This window comes from Schistocerca nitens, chromosome 4, assembly GCF_023898315.1.
Source record: "Schistocerca nitens isolate TAMUIC-IGC-003100 chromosome 4, iqSchNite1.1, whole genome shotgun sequence".
In the NCBI taxonomy this organism is placed as follows: domain Eukaryota; kingdom Metazoa; phylum Arthropoda; class Insecta; order Orthoptera; family Acrididae; genus Schistocerca; species Schistocerca nitens.
The window spans coordinates 801,150,964-801,165,857 of NC_064617.1; the positions used below are offsets into that span (position 1 = coordinate 801,150,964).

General features: G+C 39.7%; 1 protein-coding gene across 1 annotated transcript in view; it reads left to right on the plus strand.

Annotated features, from left to right (window-relative positions):
- The window catches only part of LOC126252109 (sialin-like), a 168,957-nt gene that overhangs the window by 125,661 nt on the left and 28,402 nt on the right, over nucleotides 1-14,894 (plus strand). The window contains exon 6 of the mRNA XM_049952973.1: nucleotides 14,385-14,626. Within this exon, the coding sequence (XP_049808930.1) occupies nucleotides 14,385-14,626 (242 nt within the window). The remainder of the gene's footprint in view (nucleotides 1-14,384; nucleotides 14,627-14,894) is intronic.

Sequence of the window (14,894 nt, forward strand, 5' to 3'; positions counted from 1 at the left end):
TCACAATAGTCTACATTCCCGGCAAGGAGAACATTGTTGCGGACGCACTGTCACGCGCACCGGCTGGGCTTGAGAAAAGTAACACAGAAGGCAACCTCGAGAAAAATTTCAGTATTCTTTACATTCAGAAAGTCGCCTTTGAAACCTTCATCACCACATCTTTAAAGGACATTGCTCATGAACAAGATAAAGATCCGATTTGGAAAGACATCAAAAGTAAATGGCATGAAAAGACACACAGATTCGGCATTATTACCTGGTTAGAAACAACATACTCTTCAAACGCTGCACTGTTGATGACAAGCTATGGGTACTTTGCATTCCAGACGATTTTGTTAATAAGCTCATTTGGTACATTCATTTCAGCTACGCACATTTTGGTCCACGAAAATGTTATATTCTTCGAACGACTTGTTATTTTAACAATATGGAAAAGAGAATTCGAAGAGTCTTGTCTATTTGTAAACTTTGTCAAAAGGCGAAACCATCTACTGTCTCACATCGTGCTCCATTGTTTCCTATTATTCCTTCTAAATTAAAAGAATTTGCTGCTGTTGATCTCTTGGGACCGCTTGTCAGAACATCTAATGGATTTTCGTACGTTCTAGTCGCTGTTGAACTTACTTCAATATTTGTTTCTTTCACTCCGTTACGTAAAGTCACTGGACGGTCTGTATCCAACGCCTTTGTTAAAAATTTCTTACGTGAAGTTGGACACGTTAGTAAAGTCATTTCAGGCCTTATCACTAACGTCGATTTGCAGTAGGGTTTTGGAACATTGTTGTATTGGAACATTATGAAGTACCTCGAAGAAAACGATTTATTGACACATAGCACGGTTTCAGAAAATATCGTTCTTGTGAAACACAACTAGCTCTTTACACTCATGAAGTAATAAGTGCTATCGACAGGATGTGTCAAATTGATTCCATATTTTTCGATTTCCAGAAGGCTTTCGACACCGTTCCTCAAAAGCGTCTTCTAGCCAAACTGCGTGCCTACGGAGTATCGCCTCAGTTGTGCGACTGGATTCGTGATTTCCTGTCAGAAAGGTCACAGTTCGTAGTAACAGACGGAAAGTCACCGAGTAAAACAGAAGTAATTCCCCAAGGAAGTGTTATAGGCCCTCTATTTTTCCTGATCTATATTAACGACGTAGGAGACAATCTGAGTAGCCGTCTTAGATTGTTTGCAGATGATGCTGTCATTTACCGTCTTGTAAAGTCATCAGATGAGCAAAACGACTTGCAAAATGATTTAGATAAGATATCTGTATGGTGCGAAAAGTAGCAATTGACCCTGAATAAGGAAAAGTGTGAAGTTATTCACATGAGTACTAAAAGAAATCAGCTAAATTTCGATTACACGATAACTCACACAAATCTGAAGGCTGTAAATCCAACTAAATACTTAGGGATTACAGTTACAAACAACCTAAATTGGAACTATCACATAGATAATGTTGTGGGTAGAACAAACCAAAGACTGCGATTCATTGGCAGAACACTTAGAAGGGGCAACAGGTCTAATAAAGAGACTGCTTACACCACGCTTGTCCGCCCTATTCTGGTATTATTGCTGTGCGGTGTGGGATCCGCATCAGGAGGGACTGACGGATGACATCGAAAAAGTACAAAGAAGAGCAGCTCGTTTTGCATTATCGCGAAATAGGGGACATAGTGTCACAGACATGATACGTGAATTGGAGTGGCAATCATTTCTCATGAAATTTCAATCACCAATTTTCTCCTCCGATTGCGAAAACATACTGTTGGCTCCCACCTACATAGGGAGAAATGATCATCATGATAAAATAAGAGAAATCAGGGCTCGCACTGAAAAATTTAAGTGCTCGTTTTTCCCGGGTGCCGTTCGAGAGTGGAACGGTAGAGAGACAGCTTGGAGGTTGTTCATTGAACCCTCTGCCAATCACTTTATTGTGAATAGCAGATTAATCATGTAGATGTAGATGTAATTCAAGTGAAAAGATATCCGACGTGCTTATGGCCTCACGACAGATTAACAGACTTTGATCCCAGAATAGTAGTTGGAGCTAGACGCATGGAACATTCCATTTCTGAAATCGTTAGGGAAGCCAATACTCCGAGATCCATCGTGTCAAGAGTGTGCCGCGAATAGCAAATTTCAGACATTACCTCTCACCACAGACAATGCAGCGGCCGACGACCTTCACTTAACGACTGAGAGTAGCGGCGTTTGCGTGACCATATGGATGGACGCTAGACGACTGGAGAACCGTTGCCTGGTCAGCTGAGTCCCGGTTTCAATTGGTAAGAACTGATGATTAGGTACGAGGGTGGCGAACACCACACAAGCCATGGACCCAAGTTCTCAACAAGTCACTGTGCAACCGAGTGGTGGCACCATAATGACACCCGCTGTGTTTACATGGAATGGACTGGGTGCTCTGGTCCAACTGAACTGGTAATTGACTGGGAGTTGCTATGTTCAGCTACATGGAGACCAACTGCAGCCATTCACGGACATCATGTTCCCAAATAACGATGGAACTTTTGTGGGAGGCAGTGCGCCATGTCACCGGGCGACAGTTGTTCGTGACTTTTTTGGAGAACATTCTGGACAATGCGAGGAAATGATTTGGCCATCCAGACTGACCGACATGAATCCCATCGAACATTTATGGAACATGATCGAAAAGTCAGTTCTTGCACAAAAATCCTGCATCGGCAACAGTTTCGCAATTATGGACAGACATAGAGGCAGCATGACTCAGTATTTCTGCATGGGACTTCATAGATTTGTGGAGTCGATGCCACGTCGAGCTGCTGCACCAAGCCAGGCGATCCGACACTTTATTAGGTGGTACCCCCGCGACTTTTGTCGTCTCAGTGCATTATGACCACCTGATTGACAGCATTTTGGTCCATATTTGAAATGCAATACAGCAGCGACTCCGCATGGAATCGATAAGCTTCCTGGAGGTATTTGCCACCAAATATCTGCCACAGGTCATCACTAATGAAATACCCTCAAATTACCAGCGACTGATCTATGGATGTGAGCTCGCATCTGATAGTGTCCCAGATGTGCTCCGCCAGGCGCATTTTTTGGCCAAGACATAGCCCCCAATTCAATGGCATGCTCCTCAAACCACTGCATCACGATTCTAAACTTGCGGCACTCACATTTGTGTCATCAATGTCAGGGAAGGCAACGAGCACGAAGGGATAAAAATGAACTGCACTGATATTCATATGGGCCACAAGTTTCACATTACCTTCAATTAACGCCACACGTCCCATAACTGAGCATGTGAATACCTCCATAGCACAGATATGTCACTAATGGCCTGCATCGTGGAGCAGTGCATGTTTTGAAAACTACTCACCTAGATGACTGTGAATCAGGACACGACCATCAGCCTGGTGTAATAAGAAATATGGTTCAAGCAAGCAGGCGACGTGTTTCTAACGACCTATAGTCCAACTCGAAGATCCTGTGCCCACTGACCTCATATCTGATTGTGTCATTGGATCAACATGGGAGACTGTTATAGCTCCATCTTCAACAAGGTGTGCTGAACGGTATGCTCCAAAACATCTCTGCTGTCAGATATGCCACAGATCGCCATTTATTCTACTTTACAGAGCAGGCTGGTCTCTAACCTCTGTGGTCTGAGATGCTGTCTGGAAGTCCAACACCTGTCATCTACTTTTGGTTTCACTGTCAGTAGAAGAAAAAATATATGTTTGGTCTATAGTCGCGCTTTTTTTTATTCTTTATGTTGGATACTGGTTTCAGTACACAGCACCATCCTCAGGACATTCGTCATGCTCGCTTCAGAAGTAGGTGTGTCAAACACTCAAATACTCAGGGGGAGAGCAAAATACACTTTCGACCGTAGGAGGAAAGCAGTGGACATTGTGGATCAAATATAAACTCTTATTGTCAGGTTGCCTACATGCAGGGGCAGGGTCATAGGCTTGTCATCATACCTCTTCTCTGTCCTAAGCCACACCTTCTTCTTAAACCACATCCCTCCACTCCCCTGTCTCTACTGCCTTCCACTCGCTTTATCTCTCCCCTTCCTAAGCTGTGACCCTTCCCCTTTTCTACCCTTTCCTAAGCCATGATCCTTTTTTGGAACAAGGTCAGCCAGAGAGCTTCTAAGCCAACACACATGTTATGCCCTGACATAAATAAGTTTTCTGTTGCTTTATCAGCTCGTCTAATCAAAATGCTACTTGGAAGCATGCCAATCAGAGAGCTTCCTACGGCAAACATGAGAAATGTATAACATCATTTTAGTCCAGTGTGCTGACAATTGCATAATGTAAACATGGCATCTGATATATTTGCTCAATCACTAATGTTAGATTGTTTTGGACTGGATTGGATTGTTTGGGGAAGAGACCAAAAAGCGAGGTCATCGGTCTCATCAGATTAGGGAAGGACGGGGAAGGAGGTCAGCCATTCCCTTTCAAAGGTACCATCCCGGCACTTGCCTGGAGCGATTTAGGGAAATCACGGAAAACCTAAATCAGGATGGCCGGACGTGGGATTGAACCATCGTCCTCCCGAATGCGAGTCTAGTGCGCTAAACACTGCGCCACCTCGCTCGGTTTAGAATGTTTTCTCTACCCCATAGTTACAACAATAAAACATCAAATTTAAGTAGTTTGAAAGGATATTATTGGCTTATTAGTTATTCCATTTTGGACATAACTTCTGTGAGCAGCATTTATCTAAACAAATGTATATTAAACTTGTAGGTGTCGCAAATACATGTAAGCTTTATTTCATATTTTAATGTTTTCTGAGGAAAAAAGATTTAAAGTAACATTCACTTCCACAGTGAAATAAATAACCTATATTTGTGTAGCTATATTTGAAAATGCATCTTAGGTAAAAATCTTGTATGCTTGGTGCTCCACAGCTTGTGAATATTTTTTAAAGGACATATTGTAAAAAATGGCCACCCAACATTTTAAATGCGCTCATTGTTTATACAAGATGTCCTTTAACAAATGAGTCTTATGTATTTATGAGTAAAATGTAAAGCAATTTGCTCGTTTACTATACGTTACAGTTTTACACTATTAAGTCACTATATTCCAAGGAAAATGTACTACATGTGTTGTTGCAAATAATGTTTAAGGAATAGTGGGTTCAAAAAATAAACTATAATTATTTGATAATTTTAGAAGTTTTTCAGAAATAGTTCACTTCACCAAACACAACTTTAGGGGAGAATATGATAATACATGATGTTTTACACTAGCAAAATATCGTTGACTTTCTCAACTGGCTAGCATAGATTTTTGTTAGTTTTGAGTTTAGCCCTAGATGCGACTGTGTTCCTCTGGGGTAAATAACAGATTGCCTTATCTACAAGGTAAATATAAAAGGAGTAGCAAATGAGAAAGAATAGATGTAAATCTTGACGATATTATTACTTGTCAAGCACTCCCATTGCAGACATGCAACACACACAAGATCCTCATACAATTCCTCAGGATAATATACAATTTGAAATTCAACAGATGGGTTAACAATTATCCCTTGATCCCAAATTACTCTTATGTAAAGTTAAGCAATGATTTTCAAGTAGTAAACAAAGATAAGTTAGAAGCACACAGATATAGGTTAAATAATGACATTAAGTACCAGTATCCAAAAAACATCTGCCTTAAACAAAAAAATGTATACAATTTGTATCTTTAGATAACAACAAACCTGAACAATACTAAGTCCCATAGCATGTAATAGAGAAAGCAGAACAGGTTGCTCAGAAAATATCAACAGAACAGCAGGAGACACAAAGAAAAAGAAATCAAATGTGCTCATGAGGGAACAACCGTAGGAGAACACACACATACCCTCTCTCTCTCTCTCTCTCTCTCTCTGTCTCTCTCTCTCTCTCTCTCTCTCTCACACACACACACACACACACACACACACACACACATACACAATTTTACTGAAGAATAGTGATCCTCAGTGGCATATATTTGAGGGAATTGTTAGAGAAAAATCTTGAATATAACCTTAATAAGAGCAAACTACGAAAAGTAGACATTATGGACATCATAATAGAAACAGGACATATTGCAGCACAAGAAGGAAAATAATGATATAAATACAAGAGTAAACTGGGACTGATATAAAATAGAAAACAAGAAAACAAGAAAACTCGTAGAAAAAAACAAGAAGAAAATGACAAAATACTACCATTATTTAGCCAATAAACAAATTAACGACTCGAAATAGTTAGAAAAGTGGAAAAAGTAGCACTAATGCTCATGGCTACACAGGAATGTATGAACGAAACAAAGTATAAAAAGTATAAAAAAATTATGTTGAAGAACTGAGTCTGATCCCACAATGAGATTCAAATAACACTGAAAAAAATTTAAAAATATCAAGCACTTATCCACAGAAACAAAACATAGAACAAAAAAAATTCAGCAACACCAGCACTTAGAAGGCACCCAAAATACAAAAAGACAGTGTCCTCGTGACATACCACATTTTAAAATTTGCACAATAGTATTTACCTGGACGTTAAAAACTGGAGAAACTAGAAGTATGTATGTAAAACTCCTTGGCATTAATACAAAAAATAAAAGTTACACATATCCCACCGACTGCAAAACCAATTTCCTTTGATGTTCAAGACATGTACACTTTAATCCCACACAGTGACGCAATCATCATAAAAGAAAAACTGACAGGAAACACAAAACTCCAAGATACCACTACAGAAGAATTTATACAAATGATAACTTGCAGAACTACCTTCAGCACAACATCTGTTTAAAGTCCTCCAATGGAAGCCAATTCTCATACATACTAGCAAATATCATAATGATTCATACTGAAAACAGAATTTTTTCAGAATAATAGAAACAGGAAATATTAAGTCTTATACTGCCATGTGTATGTAGATGACATTATACATCATGGACACACCACGAGCATATATAAACAGATTGAACATGCATATATCTAATATGCACCATAACATTTAGCCCGTTTCACAAATGGAAACAGAAGAAACAGTACCCTTGCTTGACCTCAAAACAGCTAAATCCAACTACAGACACAGCTTCCATATATTTATATAAGAAGCAGCTACACACAAGAAATCAGGCCACCAATATTCTTAAAAACCAGCAGCCATCACACATATGCTACCTACGTAATGCAGGACACTTCTGTGTAAAAATTACTATCAAGAAGAGCTAAGCATGGTGATCAACACGGCACAAAAGAATGGATACAATAGCAAGGTTGTACATTAATTACAATCAACACTATTAAAATAAGATACTAACACAACACAGCAAAAATAAGAACAATCCACATATACTAGCACATAACTGTAATACTTAATGCATACCAAACTCATCATAACACAAACATAAAATGGCATATCACAACATAAGATAACGAGTACACACACGAAATTAATAACTTCCGTGCAAAGTATAGGAGACAAATTGCACAACAGAAAAGAAGTTAAAAATCGTGAAGGAAAAGAAAGATAAACAGAATACAGCAGTTCAGGAATACATAACTCAAAATGTAATGGATGTAGCTGTAAATACATCCTAAGAAGAAAAAAAAAGCTATGTAGAAATTAGCCGAGTGTGACGCAAATCGGTAGATGTGTAGATGTGATGTATGCGTACAGGTAAACAAATGATAACAGTTCCATAAAAATTGGATGATTTATTCAAGAGAAAAAGTTCACAAACTGAGCATGTTAATAATGCGTTTGTCTACGTCTGGCCCTTATGCAAGCAGTTATTTGGCTTGGCGTTGATTGAGGGATAGTGCGCCAAGTTTTGTTCAGTTGACACGTTAGTACGTTAAAATCCTGAGCATGTTGGAGGTCCCTGCCCATAATTTTCCAAACGTTCTCAGTCGGGGAGAGGTATGGCGACCTTCTGGCCAAGGCAGGGCTAGGCAAGCTTGAAGACAAGCAGTAGAAATTCTCTCCATATGCAGGTGGGCATTATCATGCAGAAATGTAACTCCAAGATGGCTTTTCATTAAGTAAACGAAAAGGGGCATAGAATATCGTCGAATACCGCTGTGCTGTAATGGTGCCGCGGATGACAACGGAAGAGGTCCTGCTATGAAATGAAATGGCACCCCAGACCATCGCTCCTGGTACGATATTGCTGTACTTGTGTTATTCCGAACTACAGTAAAAAGTTCCTTCGGACTTACATGCATGGCTTGCTATCAGTCAATGTCCAACCGAATAACTGCTTGCTTAAGGGCCAGAGGAGGACCAATGCGTTATTGATTTGTCCAATTCTGTGAAGCTCTTTCTCTTGAGTAAATTATCCAGTCTTTCTGAAATGTACATGTACATCACAGATACTGATTTCCGTCCTGTCGGATAATTCCTTTGTGGTAGGTCATTCTTTTATTTTCTTAGTGTGAATAATGGGATGACTGTAATAAATATTAATGTCAAGTACAAAGAACGCATAAGGACATTGAAGAGAGAATGTACCTATTCTTTGTATGGGGAACATAAAGTAAAAGAAACTCATCACCACACTGAGATAAGAACCAATATAGTACTGTTATACCACAATAACAAACTCCAGCAAGGGTATGATCCAGAATGTGCATTGCTTGTCTCAATTTGGTTTTCAGAAACGCTTTTCAACAGAAAATGCTATATATCCTTTCACTGATCAAATATTAAATGCATTGAATAACCGAACATCACCCATTGGGATATTTGATCTCTCAAAGGCTTTTGATTGTGTGAATCATGAAATTCTTCTAGATAAGCTTAAGTATTGTGGTATGATTGGGACAGTGCACAAATAGTTTAATTCATACTTAACTGGAAGAATGCAGAAGGTTGAAATTAACAGTGCAGATAGTCTACAAAAACCAGCAGAGTCCTCTAACTGGGGAGGTATCAAGAATGGTGTCCCACAGGGTTCAGTCTTGGGTACCTTATTGTTCTTAATATATACTAACCACTTGCCACTCTATATTTATGAAGATGCAAAGTTAGTTCTTTTTGCTGATGATACAAGTATAGTAATCACACCTAAAAAGCTAGAATCAGCTGAGGAAATTGCAAATAATGTCTTTCAGAAAATTATTAAGTGGTTCTCTAAATGGACTCTCACTAAATTTTGAGAAAACACAGTTAATACAATTCTGTACAGTAAATGGCATAACACGATTGATAAATATAGACTATGAACGGAAGTCTGTTGCTAAGGTAGAATAATCAAAATTTCTGGGTGTGTGCATTGATGAGAAATTGAATTGGAAGCAACACATCGATGATCTGCAGAAACGGTTAGGTTCAGCTTCTTATGCTATTAGGGTTATTGCAAATTTTGGTGATAAACATATCAGTAAATTAGCCTACTATGCCTATTTTCATTCACTGCTTTCATATGGCATCATATTTTGGGGCAATTCGTCATTAAGAGAGAAAGTATTCATTGCACAGAAGCTTGTAAGCAGAATAATAGCTGGAGCCCACCCAAGGTCACCTTGCAGACATTTATTTAAGGAACTCGGGATATTCACAGTACCTTCGCAATACATATATTCCCTTATGAAACTTGTCATTAATAACCCATCCCAATTGAAAAATAACAGCGAAGTGCATAGCTACAACACTAGAAGAAAGGATGATATTCACTATTATGGATTAAATCTCACTTTGGCACAGCAAGGGGTGAATTATGCTGCCACAAAAATCTTTAGTCATTTGCCTAATAGCATTAAAAGTCTGACAGATAGCCAACCAAAATTTAAAAGCAAATTAAAATAATTTCTGAATGACAACTCCTTCTACTCAATAAATGAATTGTTAAATGTGAAGCAGTAACTGTAAAAAAAAGTAATTATTTTGTGTAAAGAAAACTTATGTTAAAGTGATACGTTCCACATGCTTACGAAATGTCGTATTCATGATCTATGGAACAAGGATTAATGTATGTATGTATGTATGTATGATACAAAAAGAACTTTGCTCTCCTACTGCGGCCTTCAGCCACTTTTCATAGATGTTCATCTCAGTGACACGCGAAGTCCCGACTAGCGTCGACACTTTGGAGTTGCTCGTTCGCAGTTGTCGACTCATATCCATCTGCCCTAGGTCAAAGTGGTTTATGTGTGTGGATATCCCCATTTGTAGCCCTTATCGTATCGTATCTATTCTTCATTCGTATCTGCTCCGCTTGTATACGTCGCATTCAGGCTCGCAGTAGGAGTGCATAAGCACTTCTAGCCAGGTGCGAAAAATAGTGATACTTGTCTCCATTGAGATTGTAAAAGTAGATTATCCTGTATATTCTGCATCAGTTTGTTGACTGGGTGCATTTACTAAATACTGTGAAGAGCGGCCAACAGAATTTGAGTGGATCAGGAAGTAGATATGTAAGATAATTCTAATTTATTGTCCCATCTCTCTTGCACATTTTTGTAATTCGATTACGTGTTTCGATCACACTGGATCATCTTCAGATCTAAGTAATTGCTTCATCAACCCGTCTTGCCTACTTAGATCAACTCTGATATGTTCTTCTGAATAGACAAGACGGGTTGCTGAAGCAGTTACTTAGAACTGAAGATGATCCAGAGTGATCGAAACACGTAATCGAATTAAAAGAGCATGCAACTGAGACGTGACAATAAATGTGAATTATCTTAAATATCTACTCGAATACAGTTGCTGAATTCTCTTAAGACGATTATGTCGATAATAGTGGAAATGAGGAAGTTCTCGCTTGATCACTTCTCCTTCACAACAGTGCTTTCATGGTTCCTTTAGGCCTAATGACGGACTAAATTTGTCAGCGTATTCCAAAAACGTTATCAGGTGAACATCTCTGCTTGCTTGGGATCTTCAGAACAAATTGGGCAGATTTTTTGATGTTTGTTGATTGTGATTTTCGATGTGTATGTGTGGTTAATTGACTAGTATGTTTTTATTCACAACGACAGATGGTTTCGTTTTATTATAACATTTTGGTTGTTTTCGCTAGTATGTATTTCACCGCCTACGTTACGCGAGATTCTCGCGCATTACACTAGTGCCCTCTCTCGTTAGATGTTACATAGCGCAAGCTTTATCTGTTTGACTCTAGGACACAGGTAAATTTGGTTCTATATTCTCTATTTTACATAAATGTTTTTAAATGGCCTGATACGTTTTATTTATTATGACAGAAAGTTTGAATTAACATAACTTTTGATGCGCTTATGTATGTATTCATGGATTTTAATATGCGCGAGTGTCTGGCACATACAAGTGCCCTCTCTCGGCGAAACCATCTGCCCTAGTGCTTTCACACTCTTGTCTCTATAGTTCACAGGCGGAGTAATGGTGCTAAACTGTTCGCTTTGACCCTGTGCCCATAGTCATGTTGTACTAATGGAGAAGATGTCTCAATTATTGACGATGCCTTTGGCACAATTGTTTTATTAATCTCCATTACATGATGTAATTTCAGTAAGTAACTAAAGATTTTGTGCCTGTATTACTTTGGTAATTTCACTGTTACTTAAGCTTTTGTTTCTCACTTCCGATGCTATGGCTTTTCTAATGAAAGTGTCTTCCAGTTCAGGATTTTTACTTCTGATGAAGGTATATTTATATGTACCGAAACCTTGGTCAAGAAATTTTAATAAACTTTTATTCTGCAACTGTTTATGGCTGTCATCCTTTATCGTGAATGATTTAAAAATGGATTAAATACTTGCCTGAGAAAGTAATCTTGATAGCCATATTTCTTTTACAGTGCTATATTGTAATCTTAAAACACCTGAGATTCACGATAGTCAGGGTGGATATTTATTAAAGCTCTGGGCTAAAATATCAATTAAAAAATAGACCTATATGGGGTACTTCTTTCCTCTGGTCGCATCATTGAGGGACTCGAATGAGGGAACATATTTTTGTGTGCTGGGCACTGATGTTCTAGCCGAGGGCTGAAATAAATGTCAATATTGCTACTTTATGGCTTAGGAACATGGGTCCAGCTGATGCTGTGGCAACAATATTAGACTGATGATAACAAGAACGACTTCGGCTTATAAGTGTGTCGCATCATGAGGTACTTTCGTCGGATGGAGAATGGCAGTAGTCAGCTTCAGCGCGCATGCCATGCATGGGGTCCAAGAAAGGAAGGTAGAATGAATTAAATAGAAATGGTGGATTGCTATCTGGACAGGTAGCGTGACACTTGGGTTAAATTCCAAGAATGTTTAGGTGTTAAGCTGTATAATTGTGTCTGAACAGTCGTGGCAGAATTCCAGAGTACCAGAATTGGAGAAGGGAGGGAAGACAATTTTGTGGCTGGAATCAATATCTCTAGGATATGGATAGTGCAAAATGGCTAAGCAGGCATCGCTAGAGGACAAATGTAAGGATGTAGAGGCTTATCTCACTAGCGGTAAGATCGATACTGCCTACAGGAAAATTAAGAGACCTTTGGAGAAAAGAGAACCACTTGTATGAATATCAAGAGCTCAGATGGAAACCCAGTTCTAAGCAAAGAAGGGAAAGCAGAAAGGTGGAAGGAGTATATAGAGGGACTGTACAAGGGCGATGTACTTGAGGGCAATGTTATAGAAAGGGAAGAGGATGTAGATGAAGATGAAATGGGAGATATGTTTCTGCGTGAAGAATTCGATAGAGCACTGAAAGACCTAAGTCGAAACAAGGCCCCGGGAGTAGACAACAGTAGACAACATTCCATTAGAACTACTGACAGCCTTGGGAGAGCCAGTCCTGACAAAACTCTACCATCTGGTGAGCAAAATGTATGAGACAGGCGAAATTCCCTCAGACTTCAAGAAGAATATAATAATTCCAATTCCAAAGAAAGCAGGCGTTGACAGATGTGAAAATTACCGAACTATCAGTTTAACAAGTCACGGCTGCAAAATACTAACGCGAATTATTTACAGACGAATGGAAAAACTGGTAGAAGCCGACCTCGGGGAAGATCAGTTTGGATTCCTTAGAAATGTTGGAACACGTGAGGCAATACTGACCCTACGACTTATCTTAGAAGCTAGATTAAGAAAAGGCAAACCTATGTTTCTAGCATTTGTAGACTTGGAGAAAGGTTTTGACAGTGTTGGCTGGAGTACTCTCTTTCAAATTCTGAAGGTGGCAGGGGTAAAATACAGGGAGCGAAATGCTATTTACAATTTGTACAGAAACCAGATGGCAGTTATAAGAGTCGAGGGGCATGAAAGCTGTGGTTGGGAAGGGAGTGAGACAGGGTTGTAGCCTCCCCCCCCCCCCCCCCCCCCGATGTTATTCAATCTGTATATTGAGCAAGCAGTGAAGGAAACGAAAGAAAAATTCGGAGTAGGTATTAAAATCCATGGGGAAGAAATAAAAACTTTGAGGTTAGCCGATGACATTGTAATTCTGTCAGAGACAGCAAAGGACTTGGAAGAGCAGTTGAACGGATTGGACAGTGTCTCTAAGGGAGGATATAAGATGAACATCAACAAAAGCAAAACGAGGATAAGGGAATGTAGTCGAATTAAGTCGGACGATGCTGAGGGAATTAGATTAGGAAATGAGACGCTTAAAGTAGTGAATGAGTTTTGCTATTTGGGGAGCAAAATAACTGATGATGGTCAAGTAGAGAGGATATAAAATGTAGACTGGCAATGGCAAGGAAAGCGTTTCTGAAGAAAAGAACTTTTGCTAATATCGAGTATAGATTTAAGTGTCAGGAAGTCGTTTCTGAAAGTATTTGTATAGAGTGAAACATGGACGATAAATAGTTTGGACAAGAAGAGAATAGAAGTTTTTGAAATTTGGTGCTACAGAAGAATGCTGAAGATTAGATGGGCAGATTACATAACTAATGAGGAGGTATTGAATAGAATTGGGGAGAAGAGGAGTTTGTGGCACAACTTGACTAGAAGAAAGGATCGGTTGGTAGGACATGTTCTGAGGCATCAAGGGATCACCAACTTGGTACTGGAGGGCAGCGTGGAGGGTAAAAATCGTAGAGGGAGACCAATAGATGAATACACGAAGCAGATTCAGAAGGATGTGGGTTGCAGTAGGTACTGGGAGATGAAGAAGCTTGCACAGGATAGAGTAGCATGGAGAGCTGCATCAAACCAGTCTCAGGACTGAAGACCACAACAACAACAACAACAACAACAACAACAACAAGGGATAGTTCATTTGGGGCTAGTGGGTTTCTTACTTTGCACGTGTAGATGGCAGAGCTTATTCGCAAAGAGAGCAGATCGCAGCACGAGACCTAAGACAAGGAAACAATGCCTTTGAGTTAATTCCTTTTGTACCCTGCGCATCGTGACTGTGTATCGCAGCTGAAACAGAAGTGGCTGGTGCCTCCTGTGTGCAGGTCTGCTGGGGCCGGCGGCGGCTCTGGTGGTGGTGGCGCTGGTGGGCTGCGACACGGCGGTCATCGTGGTGATGCTGGCGCTCAGCGGCTTCTGCATGGCCACCAATTGCTCCGGCTTCTACATGAACATGCAGGCCATAGCGCCCAACTACGTCGGCACCATAGTGGGGGTCGTCAACACCTTCGGCAACTTGTCGGGTATCATCGTTCCCTACGTCGTCGGTGCATTCACCAACACCAACGTACGTCTCTACCTCTTCTGTCAACAAAGTAACGGTATAGAATCATGTAAAGAATCCTCGGTATTGTTGTGACATACACATATTGTCTTGAGGCAGGTGATATTATTTGGCCAGAACCTGATAAATAATCGTCTCTCCTAGGAGAGCGAGTGGTAGTATGTGTGCGATAGCAATTCCATACTGCCTAAAAAGAGAGAGAGAGGTATGAAACATACGAATAACTCAGAATTCGTAAAAGATTTTTGTAATTTGTAGTGATGTTACACGT